This window comes from Triplophysa dalaica, chromosome 23, assembly GCF_015846415.1.
Source record: "Triplophysa dalaica isolate WHDGS20190420 chromosome 23, ASM1584641v1, whole genome shotgun sequence".
Lineage (NCBI taxonomy): Eukaryota > Metazoa > Chordata > Actinopteri > Cypriniformes > Nemacheilidae > Triplophysa > Triplophysa dalaica.
In genome coordinates, this window is record NC_079564.1 from 19,649,824 (window position 1) to 19,663,086 (window position 13,263).

Genomic DNA, 13,263 nt, shown 5'->3' on the forward strand with positions numbered 1-13,263 from the left:
GACCCTCATCCTGTGATGTCATTGATGTACCGTGGTACCACACAGTGTTTTGATGGGAACTCTCTCTCTCTAGGCATGTAACTGCAGTATCGTTGGCTCCAGCGTGTCTCGGTGTGATCTGTTATCAGGTCAGTGTGCGTGTAAACCCCATTTCTCAGGATTAATGTGTGAAGGCTGCGCACTGGGCTACAAAAACTTCCCAGAATGCACGGCATGTAACTGCAATCCCAACGGCACTCTGGAGGAGTTCTGCGATTGGACGATGGGCGTGTGTGGATGTGAAGATCAAGGACAGTGTTCCTGCAAGGTGGCGTAACGAGCGCTGTGAAGCTCAGTTGATGTGCTGATGTGTTCTTGTTTGTGTTGAATGTTTGTTGTTTGTCTCTCAGGAGAATGTGGGCGGTGTCGGATGTGATGAGTGTAAGGGGGGCACGTTCGGTCTGTCACCTCAGAACCCTTCCGGCTGCAGTCCGTGCTTCTGTTTGGGTGTTTCCAGCTTGTGTGAGGAGATGAGCGGTCTGGTGCGAGTGCCGGTGAGCAGCGGCACACTGATATTTTCTCATCCAACTTGAAATGAAATGAACCGCCGGCTGACGTTATCGTAATGTTTTCTTCAGATCACTCTGGGTTCAGATCCGGCTCTTCTGCGTGCGGTGTCTCAGAGTGACCTGCAGGGGACGCTGGAGGGAGTTTATTACACAGATAATGAGATGCTGTTAGACGCGTCTCACCTCCACAGTCTGTCTGTCCTCACCGCTCCATTTTACTGGAGATTGCCCCAACTGTACCACGGTAACAAGGTACAAACCCTCCACACAAACCCTCATGACTGATGCTGAGCATCACTGTGTCTGTCCGTCTGACGTGTTGTCGGTCCTCACAGCTGTTATCATACGGAGGAAAGCTCTCGTACACGGTGGCATTCTTTGCTCTCGAGGGAGTTGGACTGGCCAATCACGAGCCTCAGGTTCTGATGAGAGGCGGACACCTGCGGAAACTGGTCATCTATACAGATCTCCCGCCGCCGGAGAACGGGATCCACAGCAGACAGGAGGTTCCTCTGACAGAGGTGAGGATCTGTGCGACAGATGGTGCGTGTGTGTGTGTGTGAATCCTCTGACTGTGTTTCTCTCATCTGTGAGCAGCACAAGTGGAAATATTTCAACTCTGTGTCTGAGACGGCTGTGAGTCACACCGACTTCATGTCTGTTCTGAGTAACGTGGAATACATAATCATCAAAGCGTCATACGGCACCGGCCTACAGCAGAGCAGGTGTGTGTTTTAATCATTCGATAAAACATGATGCGCTTCATCAAGATTTTATCATTTAAATTAACTTTTGTATTTTAGCTGTAAAACTTCTGCTACAGAGTCCATGTGAAACAAAATGTCCTAAATGTATGATGTTTTATTCAGTGATATTGAATGAGATATTTTTTTTGGATCACAAACTATGGACTGTGATATTATAGTTTTTGTCCAGAAAATTATTATATTGTGATTAAAGATGACTCTAATGTCAAACTTCAACATGTATTAGTACATTTTGATATCTTGTTAACTTGCGTCTGTCTGTAGAATCTCTAACATCTCCATGGAAACGGCAGTGGATGCAGAGGAGTTTGATGGTGGTGAGGTGGCGCGGCTGGTGGAGACGTGCGAGTGTCCGCTGGGATACGCTGGACTCTCCTGTCAGGTGGGGTCTCATATTATTCATTGAGCTGTTCATAAGTGTTGAGTTTACTCGCATGATGAGTGTAATCAATAACTCTTGTACCCATAATGCCGTGTGCTACAGGAGTGTGCTCCGGGATATTACCGTCAGCCCGTGTCAGAGCTGGTTATGAAGGGAAGAAACCGACCCATCATTCAACCCTGCGTCCCGTGTCAGTGTAACAATCACAGTCTGTCATGTGACCTGGACACGGGCAAGTGTTTGGTGAGTTTCATTTTTCATAAGTCAGTGATGTAGAAGACAGAGTTCATCTGACGTTTCATGTAATCTTTCATTCATCTGTTGTGAATCAGGGATGTCAACACAACACCGCAGGAGATCACTGTCATGTGTGCAGCCCAGGGCATTATGGGAAGGTGCAGGGGTCCATCAGCGACTGCTCGCTGTGTGCTTGTCCACTGAGGGGTCAGAGGTCAGAACATACAACACGACATCATGAGCTGTTCTATACCGACAAAATCGTTACAAAATAACAAAACATAGAAGTTGATGTAGTTTATGATACAATGTATCACTCTGAGCTCAGCCAATCAGATTTAACTCTTTCAGCGCCATTGACGAGTTATCTCGTCATTTAAAAAAAAAACGGTTCCCCGCCAAAGACGTGTTATTACGGCAATCAGTGTTTGTACTGTTATACACCAGGTGGCGCTATTACACACCTTTGGGAAAAAGTACAGAATCCCAGAACCTAGAAGGTAAATGTTTTATCTGTTTTTAATGATTGTTCTGAGTGGAATCTGAGCGGAATCTTTGACAAAAAACAATAATTATCTATAATATATTTTAGCATTTTTGAAGAAACCTACCAACATCTACGGAGTGATAAAAAATGAACGAATGAAGATAGAAGAATACTGTTTCTTTTGTTTGAAAGCTGAGACTCTGTTCTTTCATTTGGCAAATTGTTTGTCCATATATTCTTTACAGAAAATTTACTGTAAGCCATTAAAGTTGTGTGAAAATGTTAAAAAACGCGGGCGTAGGCTGGCAACTTTTGTTTAAAAAGGCTGGCGGGGAATGAGTTAAGGGAAAAACAAACTGTTGTGTAAAGTGACAGTATATGTACACCGCACACAAATAAATAATGAACTGTCATAGGACACAATTTTTACATCTACACATTAATGTTTTAAAGATGGACTGATTGATTGTAATGTTGTGTTTTGTGTGTAGTTTCAGCTCGACGTGTGTTTTGGAAGGCGCTGGTGATTTCCGCTGTGATCGCTGTGATGAGGGTTATGAGGGGCGTTACTGTGAGAGGTGAGGTCATGTGACATTAACACACACACACACACACGGATGACAGGTATGTTTCATAAAGTCGAACACACTTTTATAACACACTTACTGTGTCTCTCAGGTGTTCAGTGGGTTACTACGGTATCCCCTCCGCTCCAGGCGGCCGATGCCAGCCGTGTCAGTGCAGCGAGGCAGGGTCTGTTCATGGCTTGTGTGAGGCACACACAGGAAAGTGCGAGTGTAAGGTTGGGGTCAGAGGTCATCTGTGCGACCTGTGTGAGGAGAGACACGTGCTAATGAACGACCAGTGTGTGTGTAAGTGACCTCAGACTACTACTTCCTGTTTGTTTGAGCCACTTCCTGTTTGTACGTTAATGGGCGTGTTTCTTCCATAGCGTGTGACGACGACTGCACCGGTGTTCTGCTGGATGATCTGGAAGCTTTAGAGAGATCCATCACGTCTCTGAACCTGACCGGTGTCGTTCTCGCACCCTACAGTCAACTGTTGACTGTAGAGAACCAGACTAGAGAGGTGAAGGTGTGTGGCAGGACCTGTTTTACCCACTATGTCTTATAATGCACAATTCGGCTCTTGAGTATTTGAAACAGACTTGACAGTTTGCTCTTCTAAATGATCATGATTTTGTTTGTACAAATGAAGTCATAATTCACTGTTTGTGTTTGTCATATAACAGAGTTTGATGTCTTGGGAGCGAACACCAACCTCCCAGCTGACCACAGGAGAGGAAAACCTGAGCAACATCACCATTCACATCACTGAGTTACAGCTGCAGGTACCACTCGCATCCTCACTGTATCCATGACGACAGCCTGATGATGCTGTGATGTCATTCCATGTGTGTGTTTCTTCACGTGCAGGCAGAGAGTGTGTTTGGTCTCAGTGCTGATGTCATGACGACCTCACAGAAGAGACTCGCTCAGGGCAGAGAGATGCTAGGCTTCATCATTGATGTTCACTCACAGATTCAGAGTGAGAATCTCTTCTTTACTCAATGACCTCATTATATCACAGACACACCGGATTGGCTGACTTTCTCTGATTGGTCCAGGTCTGATGGAGGAGGCGGGTTCATTGAACGAGACTGTGGACGAAGTTCTGGATGAGATGAACAGCACATACCTGATGGAGGAGATGAGCAGTACGCTGGAGAAGATGCGAGTGTTTGATCTGACGTCCTGCGGTCTGACAGCACAGAATGAACACAAGTCTGATCAAGTTTCAATTTTTTCAAAGTTTCTTTATTTACAGTATATAGTGCTTTTCATTGTTGCCAAGCAGCTTCATATACATCATAGTTAAAGAATAACGATGAGTATTAATAGCAGCAATGTAATGTTTGTGTGTGTTTATGAGGTGATGATCTGTGTTTCATTCGTGTTTTATCTGTGCAGTTCTGCAGTGGCGGTTCTCCGCAGCGTTCAGGATGAGATATCACAGCCTCAGCGTCACAACCACATCAAACAAGAAAACATCTCCTCAACTCTCTCCAGATATAACCAGCTGCTCCTGGACGCTCGCGAGAGTCTGAACACGGCCACAAGTCACAGCAGCCAAACACATCATCTGCTAAAGGACGTCCAGAGAAACCTCCAAGAGTTCACAGTGAGTCGCACACCAGACATGACAAGATCAACCTGTGAGAGAATCCATCTAAACTCAACTCTTCACGTGTCTCAGGTCTCCAGGAACAATGTGAGTCATGTGAAACAGGAAGTAGAGACACAGACACAGGACGCTCAGGACCTGCTCACGGATGCTCTGGATACAGCAGAGAACATGAGCAACGGAACAGCTGTGAGTGGTGTCTCCATACCTGACCCCTAGTGTCCATTGCTGTTGTGTTTGTGTGTGTGGTTTAGGAATTGTGTGTGTATGTGTGTGCAGAAGCTGGAGGAGATGAAGTCTGATGTAGATCTGTTGAGTCCAGCTCTCAGGAAACATGTGGACACTTTAGTGATGGAGCTGATGGCTCGAGATGCCCTACAGCTGGTGTACAAAGCAGAATATCACGCGCAGACGCTCATCACAGAGGCTCAGAACCTCAACAGGTGTGTGACCTCATTCAGAACCTCACAGACCAACACAGATGCTCGGTTTCACAGACAAGGTTTAAGGCTAGTCCCTGACTAAAACGAATGTGTGACCTGTCTTAACGGAATATAACTTGCCCAGAAATATCTTAAAATATATTAGTGTCATTGTTTTGTCTCAAACTGCACACCTGTAATGTTTATAAAAGCAACTAATACATAGTTCTGGCTTAAGCTAAACTGTGTCTGTGAAACCGGCCATAGTGAGTAAATGAGTGTTCTGATAACAAGACTGGATGTGTTTGTGCTGTCAGTTCTCTGTCTGAGGTGAGATCTGCATCACTGAACATCACCAGCATCACACAGACCAACAACAACATCAGAGCAGATATACAGCTGGCTGAACATCTCGCCCGGGCCGCCAATGAAAGTGCAGGCTCCGCCCTCAATCTGGTAAAACACCCAGTCAAAGTTTGTGTTAGTGAGGTCAGATGTGACCTAAAGCATCATGAAGAGAGTTCAGCTCTTGTGTTTGGTCTGCTCACGTCTCTCTCTCGCGAGATGCGATACTCAAACAGGTTTATTGACATGATTTTTACATTTCCAAAGCACAGAAACATTAACGTTTTTACACACAAAATCTCTATAGACCTCCGAGTCTGAGAACTCACTAACTGTTCACGGACAGACGTCTCTTCTGATGAGCTCAGAGGTTCTGGATGACAGCAGATCTCTGAAGAACCAGACAGAATGTGAGCACACACACACACACACACACACACACACAGGACATTTGAAGGGTGTGTATGATGTGATGTTTGTGTTTGTGTGTTCAGGGCTGATGTTTAAATCCAGTGAAGTGATCAGCAGATTGAATCTCAGCAGACGAAACCTTCAGAACTTCACACAGCTGCTGCCAGACGCCTTCATGACCTTTACAGACCAAACTAACCGTGAGTGAACCGTCTGTCTGCACTCACTGTGATGTGTGATAATGAGATGATCTGTTATAATGGGATTCGGAGAAAAGCCAAAAGAATCATCCATCTCCTCCTCAGACAGCAGAGCTGAAGTTCTAGAAGCCAAAAAGCAGGCGGAGGCAGCCAACACGTCTCTACAGAAAACTCTCCAGCGATTGGAGGATTATAGTGTGAAGCTGAGGGAGGCGTGGTCTGCGGTCAGCTCTGCCAATCACAGCGTCAGGAGCTCCAGTGAGATGCTCAGAGTCTCAGAGGACACCAGTGAGTTTCACAAACAAACTCTTGATCTACTTCACATCATTTATAGCGAGTGATGTTTATGAATTCTCATGTTGTGCACAGATATAAATAATAGAATTACAGTTCATTCATAGCGATGAAACGATATTGAAATCTCGCGGTACGATAATTAGGGATGAGTCACGAATTTCGAATATTCGAATAGTTTATTTAATTATAGAATTTCGAATAGTGTGTGCGATCTTAAAAAATTTGCCGTGTTTTCACGTGTAACGCGTTCATGTAACCAAAGGGTGGCGCTGCCAATAACGACGCACCTAAAACCTAAAGGCTGTCAATCAAGAGTCAATAAAACATTTTCTCACTACAGTTTTTAACGAAGTTACGCACACTGTAGACCCGCGTGGCATAACAGATACGATAAATTAAGACGGTGTCAAAAATGAGTTCTGTGTGGGGTCCTTTAATGATTGAGAATAAAGTGCAGTGCAAACTGTGCAATGTAAAGCTGGTTTATCATGAATCAACAACAACGATGCACAATCATCTGAGGGTGAAGCACTCAGCAGGTCCATCCACAGGTCAGCAGTCAGGTGCTAGTTTATGGTCAGAACATTTGGATGCCAGACGGGCGGAGCAAATAACAGCTTTAATTACTAAGATGATCGCTAATGATATGATTCAGATCGGCTTTGTCGAAGGAGAGGGTTTTAAAAATCTTATGGAGTTTGTTCAGCCCGAGTTTACTGTTCGTCTAAACCATCACTGCCAGACTGGAGAAACTTTTTCATGACAATAGAAACTGAAGCATTTTGAGCTGTTAATGCATGAAATCGCTCCGAACTGTTAATAAATGCCGTCATTCGGTTAATATGTTTTAACACGTGTTAAGTCTTGTCTAAAATCTTTATGGCTTTAATATATTTTCTTTGATCAATCGCACTGTTTTTAGTTGGTATAAATGTGCATGCTCATATCGAACAGGGAAATGTTCTAGCATTATGAGCAGTTGCTGCTGATCGACGTACTGTTAATAAGTGCCGTCATTCGGTTGTTAATATATTAATGTTTCAGCGCGTTATTTTAATGTATTGCTTGATGTAAGATTTCCTATTCCATAATACATAAAGCAGTGTGCGGTTATACGGATTTAAAGCGTAAATGTTCTCTCTCTCTCTCTCTCTCCGTTTGTGTGTGTGTAATACTATAAATGCGTCCATGTGGGGGGGTGCGAATTTCAAATAATTTTCAAATAGTTCTCATCGATCTTCGACTATTATTTGTGCTTTAAATGCCCATCCCTAACGATAATACCTCGGTGTGGTGTTGGTGGTCCAGTATTTATTAGGGTATTTAATAAGACAAATTAAGACTGCCTATTATTGAACATTTTAATGATGAACATATTAGTCGTGTCATATCCTGTCCTCTTTTCTTAAGCCTGTAATCACAACTGTTGTCTTGAGGTATGAGGTACAGTGTGAGATGACTTATAACAGAACAAACTCAACCCGCTGGACCTTGACAGAGGTCATGTTTATTAAATTGTTTAACCTTCTCTATGTTAAAGCCCCAGAAGGCCAAGTGTTTCAAACGGTCATGTGACCACCATGAAATTGAGACAATGCTGCTATTGCGATCTCATGAAATTGATCATGTTGTTACATCCCTATTCAATCATAGTTAGTGTGAATGATTTACTCCCGTCTCGCCCTCAGCCAGTGCAGTCAGATCCACGCTGGACGACGCCCGTCTGCAGGCTGATCGACTCTTGGACCGCCTGAAACCTCTGCAGGCGCTGGGCGAGAATCTGGGCCGAAATCTGTCAGACATCAGAGAGCTGATCAGTCAGGCCCGTAAACAAGCGGCGTCTGTGAGTAACACATCATGATCTCTCTCAAACACACACGCTATCCTCTCTGTACTGTATTATTATTCTATTCTAGATGACTGTATTTCAATGAATAATGTACGTAAATGAAACATACTTTGACTGATCATTTATAGTTTCTGACAATCCACTGACACCAGTGTACATTGCATAGAGAAAAACTTTCAAACACCGCCTCCTGGTATTATTTTGATTACATTTCTTATCATGATGTATGTTAAGCTGCTTGGCAACAAAGAAAATTGTGATAAAGAAAATTGTGAAAAGCGCTGTATAAATATTTTGAATTGAATTGAATTGTAGATTAAAGTGGCCGTGTCTGCCGATCGAGATTGTGTCCGAGCGTACAAACCCGAAATAACCTCCAGCAACTTCAACACGCTCACCCTGACGGTGAAGACAACAGAGCCGGATAATCTGCTCTTCTACATGGGCAGCAGTCTGACCGTAAGTCACCAGACATCCTTTAAGTTAGACTAACACCTTCAGACGAGAGTTTGACACTTCTTCTCTACACATCAGGAGGATTTTATGGCTCTGGAAATGCGTCATGGGAAAGTTTCATTCCTGTGGGACACTGGATCTGGATTCACTAAACTGGAGTATCCAAACGTTGAGATCAACAATGATAAATGGCACCGGATCAACGCCACTCGGTACGACCCTGGCAGCGCTCGTGTTAACACGTTGGTTCTCACTGACTGTAGATGTCTCATGATCTGATCGGATATTTCTGTAGGTTTGGGAGACACGGCACTCTCACCGTTCAGCAGACTGACTCTGAACCCATACCCACCGTGAAGACCACCGCCGCTGGCTCCTCTACCGTCATGGACATGAATAAATCCAGCTGGGTGTTTGTGGGAGGTTTGGGTGGTCAGGTTAAGGTGAGCTGTTCGTCTGCTTTATAATTATAGTTTATAATCCGTGCGGTCTGATTTCATTCTCAGTGTGTGTGTGTGTGTTTCCTCAGAAATCTCCAGCGGTGAAGATGACCGATTTTAAAGGCTGTATGGGAGAAGCATCGCTGAATGAGAATAACATCGGCTTATGGAACTATCGTGAACGAGAGGGAGAGTGTGAAGGATGCTTCATGAGGTGTGAAACACACACACATACACACACACACCAGCTCATACTGATGACATACACACATCTGAATGAACATGTTCTGTGTCACGTGTAGCCTGCGGACAGAAGACACTTCATTTCACTTTGACGGCAGTGGATACTCAGTGGTTGAGAAGTCTCTGCGCTCGATGTCCACCAGCATCGTCATGTTCTTCAAAACGTTCTCTCCAAATGGACTGCTCCTCTATCTTGCCTCCAACGGCACGGTATGATCCTGCAAACTCATCTCAGAAGAGTCATACATGTTTTGGTCATGTTTGTTTCACATAAGTTCCCGTGTATGTGCAGAGAGATTTCTTATCCATCGAGCTGGTGGAAGGAAAAGTTCACTTGACCTTTGAACTTGGTTCTGGAGCTCTCACCCTGACCTCTAACAAAACATACAACACGGGCACCTGGTACCGCATCGCCCTGCAGAGAAACAAACGCAGAGGTGACTTCTGACACCTCTCTAATCTCATGTTTCATGTGTGGAAGGGTTGAGTTTATAATAAAGGTTTGTTCTGCAGGTCATTTATCAGTGATGGCGGCAGAAAATCCTTCTGAGCGAGAGGTCATGGAGGCGGAGTCACCGGGGTCTGCCTCTGACCTCAATCGCTCAGACCTGGACCCCATTTACATTGGTGGCCTTCCCGCCTCTCGACCAATCAGGTAGGCAGGGACACATTTGAAAAACCTCACATCACGTGTTGCCGATGAAACTGAAGGTGTGAATTATTTCGGCAGAAGGCAGGTGGTCGCGCGCTCCTTCGTGGGCTGTATGAAGAATGTTGAGATTGCTCGGACAAACTTTGATCTGCTCAGAGAATCCTATGGAGTGAAGAAAGGATGTGTGCTGAAGGTAAGAACCCGTCAGGACAGCAGGTGGCGTCACAGACGTTCTCATTTTACAGCTGTCGTCACCATATAAATACATCACATATAAATATAAAACAGATATAACATAATATCAAATATAGTTATATATATATATTTTATATATATTTTTTTAAATATGACATAATAATATTATTACACTAATACACAATAATATCAAATATAATTCTCTCTTTATATTATAAACAAGTTTTAGAGACTAGAACAGAAATAAAAAAATGATATGCTATAATATCAAATATATTTTCTTCATATCTACATATTTTTATAATATAATATAATATAAAAATATAAATATATATAATTTATACAACTTTTTTTATAGAATAGAAATATAAAAATAATATGCTATAATATAAAATATTTTTTCGTATATAAATTATACACATTTTTATATTATATAACATAGAATATACAGCTTTTATAGAAAAGAATAGAATATAAATATAGAAATAACATATATTTTTATATCCATTAAATCATTTTTGTATAAAATGTAAAATAAAATACAAATCCATTCCATTTTCTACCGCTTATCCGAACTACCTCGGGTCACGGGGAAAATACAAATCATTTAATTAATTAAATAAATAAAATAAAGATCTTCCTCTGAGAATGTTGTGTTGAGATCTATGTGTTTTAGCGTTGTGAGATGATTAATCTTGTGTGTGTGTATCAGCCCATTCGCAGTGTGTCAGCGTTTGGTGATGGTTTCCTAGAGATGCCTGCTGTCATCATGGGTTCACACACAGAGATCATGACCACATTCTCCACTAAACACGACAGCGGGATCATTCTGGCTGGATTCAGCAGAAGTGAAGGACGCTCACGGGGACCGACACAGCAGCAGGTCAGTTGTGCATCACTCACTGTTATTATGGGATGTCATAATGGAGGTCACCTGCTGTACGAGACAACACATCACCGAGTCTCCGCTTTACATGTTTCTCATTCCGTCTCTCTGTTTCTCCTCAGTCATTCCTGGCCGTGACGCTCGTATCTGGCTCTGTGGAGGTCCGTGTGGGCGTGTCTGAGGGCGGGGCCGTGCACAAAGCTGTGGTCAAATCACGAAACGGCTCGTTCAGCGATGGACAGGAGCATTCTCTCATACTGCAGAAGAATAAACGGTTAGTAGCTCATCCATTATAAATGTTCATCAGTGATGGAGTGCAGAAGATGATGTTTGTTTGTGCATCAGGAGCATCACAGTGTTTGTGGATGAGGAGAATCAGGCATCTGTGAAGTTGGGCTCATCTGCAGATAAATCTCTGACGCTGGGACGTCTCTGTGTCGCTGGTGTTCCTGCAGGAGAGAGCATCACCGCCGGCCTCGACTCGACACAATCATTCTACGGCTGTATCAGAAACATGGCTGTGGACGGAGTGTGAGCAACACACACACACACACACATATATGAGTGTGTTTGACATCTTTTGATAAGGGGGTATATGAATATGACATATAGAATTAAGGTGAGAGGAATGAATGAATGAAATGTGTTACTCAGGTTGTTGGATCTGTCCACTGCTCTGCACTATGAGAATGTGGACATGGACAGCTGTTTACTACACGAGAGACCCAGACATGTTATTCTGCCTGATGATGCGGAGCCGACCCCTGACCCCGCTGCACGACCCCTAACCCCTGATCCAGCAGAGCTGGATGCCGTCGCAGCACACAGCACCAGTGTAAGATAAAGACTGATGTCACCAGTCGTGCAAATCAGTTCAATTCATGAGTAACACTTTCTCATAAAACAGCATCTGTATGCTTGTGAATTGACTCACATCAGATTGTTGTCACCGATCATGTGAAGTCTTTCCTCTGGTGACCTCATGTTTCAGTGAACATCAGTGTCTGACAGTGATTTACACACGTGAACATGTTGTGTCGCATTCTTCACATAGCAAACACGCATCATGTGTTCATCATCTTTAAGCATGATAAGAATGTAAAGCGTGTCTGATGTCCTTAAATGGTCGCTTCCCTTTTCTCAGTGCGTTGCTATGGATGACACAGGCAGCATCCCAGAATCCCACCAGTTTGGCCTGTCCAGACACAGTCACGTGATCATGAGCTTCAAGAATAAGACGGTCAGAACCAGGTGAAGGTTTTAACAAGGGACAGATAGAGGAATCAGAATCAGGGTGACTCTCTGACTGAATCAGTTGACTCACATGTGTTTGTGTGCTCAGTTTTACAGTCAAGATGTCCGTACGCACTTTCTCTCCGAGCGGTCTTCTGTTCTACATGGCTAACGCCAACCAGCAGGATTACGCAGTGCTGCAGGTGCAGAACGGCCGACTGCTGTTCTCTTGTGATCTGGGCAAAGGTCCCGCCAGCGCCACGCTGCCCATCATCACCATCAGTGACGGACACTGGCACAGCGTCAGTATCTCCTGCCTTCAAACAAACATTACCACTGATGAAGAATACTCCTGAATCTGACGTGTGTGTGTGTGTGTGTGTGTGTGTTTGCAGGTCAGGGCTGAATTCAACAAGAGATCTGTGATAGTCAGTGTGGACGGATCAGACTCTGAACACGTCTCTACTAAAGGACACACACTCGACGTGGAGGGGAAGTTGTATGTCGGTGGACTTCCTGCAACATATACAGCCAAGAGAATCGGAAATGTAATGTGTGCTGCTTTTGTTACAACACCAAAACATTATCAGTCGATAGCAATACATTTACATTTACATTTAGTCATTTAGCAGACGCTTTTATCCAAAGCGACTTACAAAGAGTTTAGGAGCAATAAGCGATAGTTCATACAGGAGCCATAATACATTAGGTGCCAATACAAAGTTACTGGTTTCAACAAAAGCTAGACCACTACCTGTTGAGAGAAAGGGTCAGTTAGTTTTTTCTTCTCATTTGTTTGTCAAGTATTCACAGAAGAGATGGGTTTTAAGTAGTTTTTTAAATGTTGTGAGAGATGTGGTTGAACGGACAGAGATAGGAAGAATGTTCCACCAGGAAGGAGTTGTGAATGAGAAAGAGCGGGAGAGCGATCTACTGTCCTTATGAGAAGGCAATACAAGACGCCGCTGGTTTGCTGAACGCAGGGATCTTGATGGGGTGTAGGAGTGCAGGAGAGTGTGGAAGTAAGCC

The 13,263-nt window shown here is 43.7% G+C and overlaps 1 protein-coding gene across 1 annotated transcript in view; it reads left to right on the forward strand.

Moving 5' to 3' along the window:
- Positions 1-13,263, forward strand: part of lama1 (laminin, alpha 1) — a 28,198-nt gene that overhangs the window by 13,154 nt on the left and 1,781 nt on the right. The window contains 37 exon segments of the mRNA XM_056738551.1: positions 74-307; positions 390-533; positions 618-800; positions 884-1,069; positions 1,146-1,273; positions 1,580-1,697; positions 1,800-1,940; positions 2,030-2,148; positions 2,913-2,999; positions 3,100-3,293; positions 3,374-3,516; positions 3,674-3,772; positions 3,858-3,969; positions 4,049-4,205; positions 4,392-4,602; positions 4,678-4,794; positions 4,885-5,048; positions 5,345-5,483; positions 5,680-5,782; positions 5,867-5,983; positions 6,089-6,271; positions 7,969-8,123; positions 8,445-8,588; positions 8,664-8,797; positions 8,881-9,028; positions 9,115-9,239; positions 9,328-9,478; positions 9,561-9,705; positions 9,782-9,923; positions 9,999-10,113; positions 10,828-10,998; positions 11,124-11,275; positions 11,347-11,532; positions 11,656-11,836; positions 12,146-12,252; positions 12,344-12,536; positions 12,630-12,782. Coding sequence (XP_056594529.1) covers positions 74-307; positions 390-533; positions 618-800; positions 884-1,069; positions 1,146-1,273; positions 1,580-1,697; positions 1,800-1,940; positions 2,030-2,148; positions 2,913-2,999; positions 3,100-3,293; positions 3,374-3,516; positions 3,674-3,772; positions 3,858-3,969; positions 4,049-4,205; positions 4,392-4,602; positions 4,678-4,794; positions 4,885-5,048; positions 5,345-5,483; positions 5,680-5,782; positions 5,867-5,983; positions 6,089-6,271; positions 7,969-8,123; positions 8,445-8,588; positions 8,664-8,797; positions 8,881-9,028; positions 9,115-9,239; positions 9,328-9,478; positions 9,561-9,705; positions 9,782-9,923; positions 9,999-10,113; positions 10,828-10,998; positions 11,124-11,275; positions 11,347-11,532; positions 11,656-11,836; positions 12,146-12,252; positions 12,344-12,536; positions 12,630-12,782 — 5,481 coding nt within the window.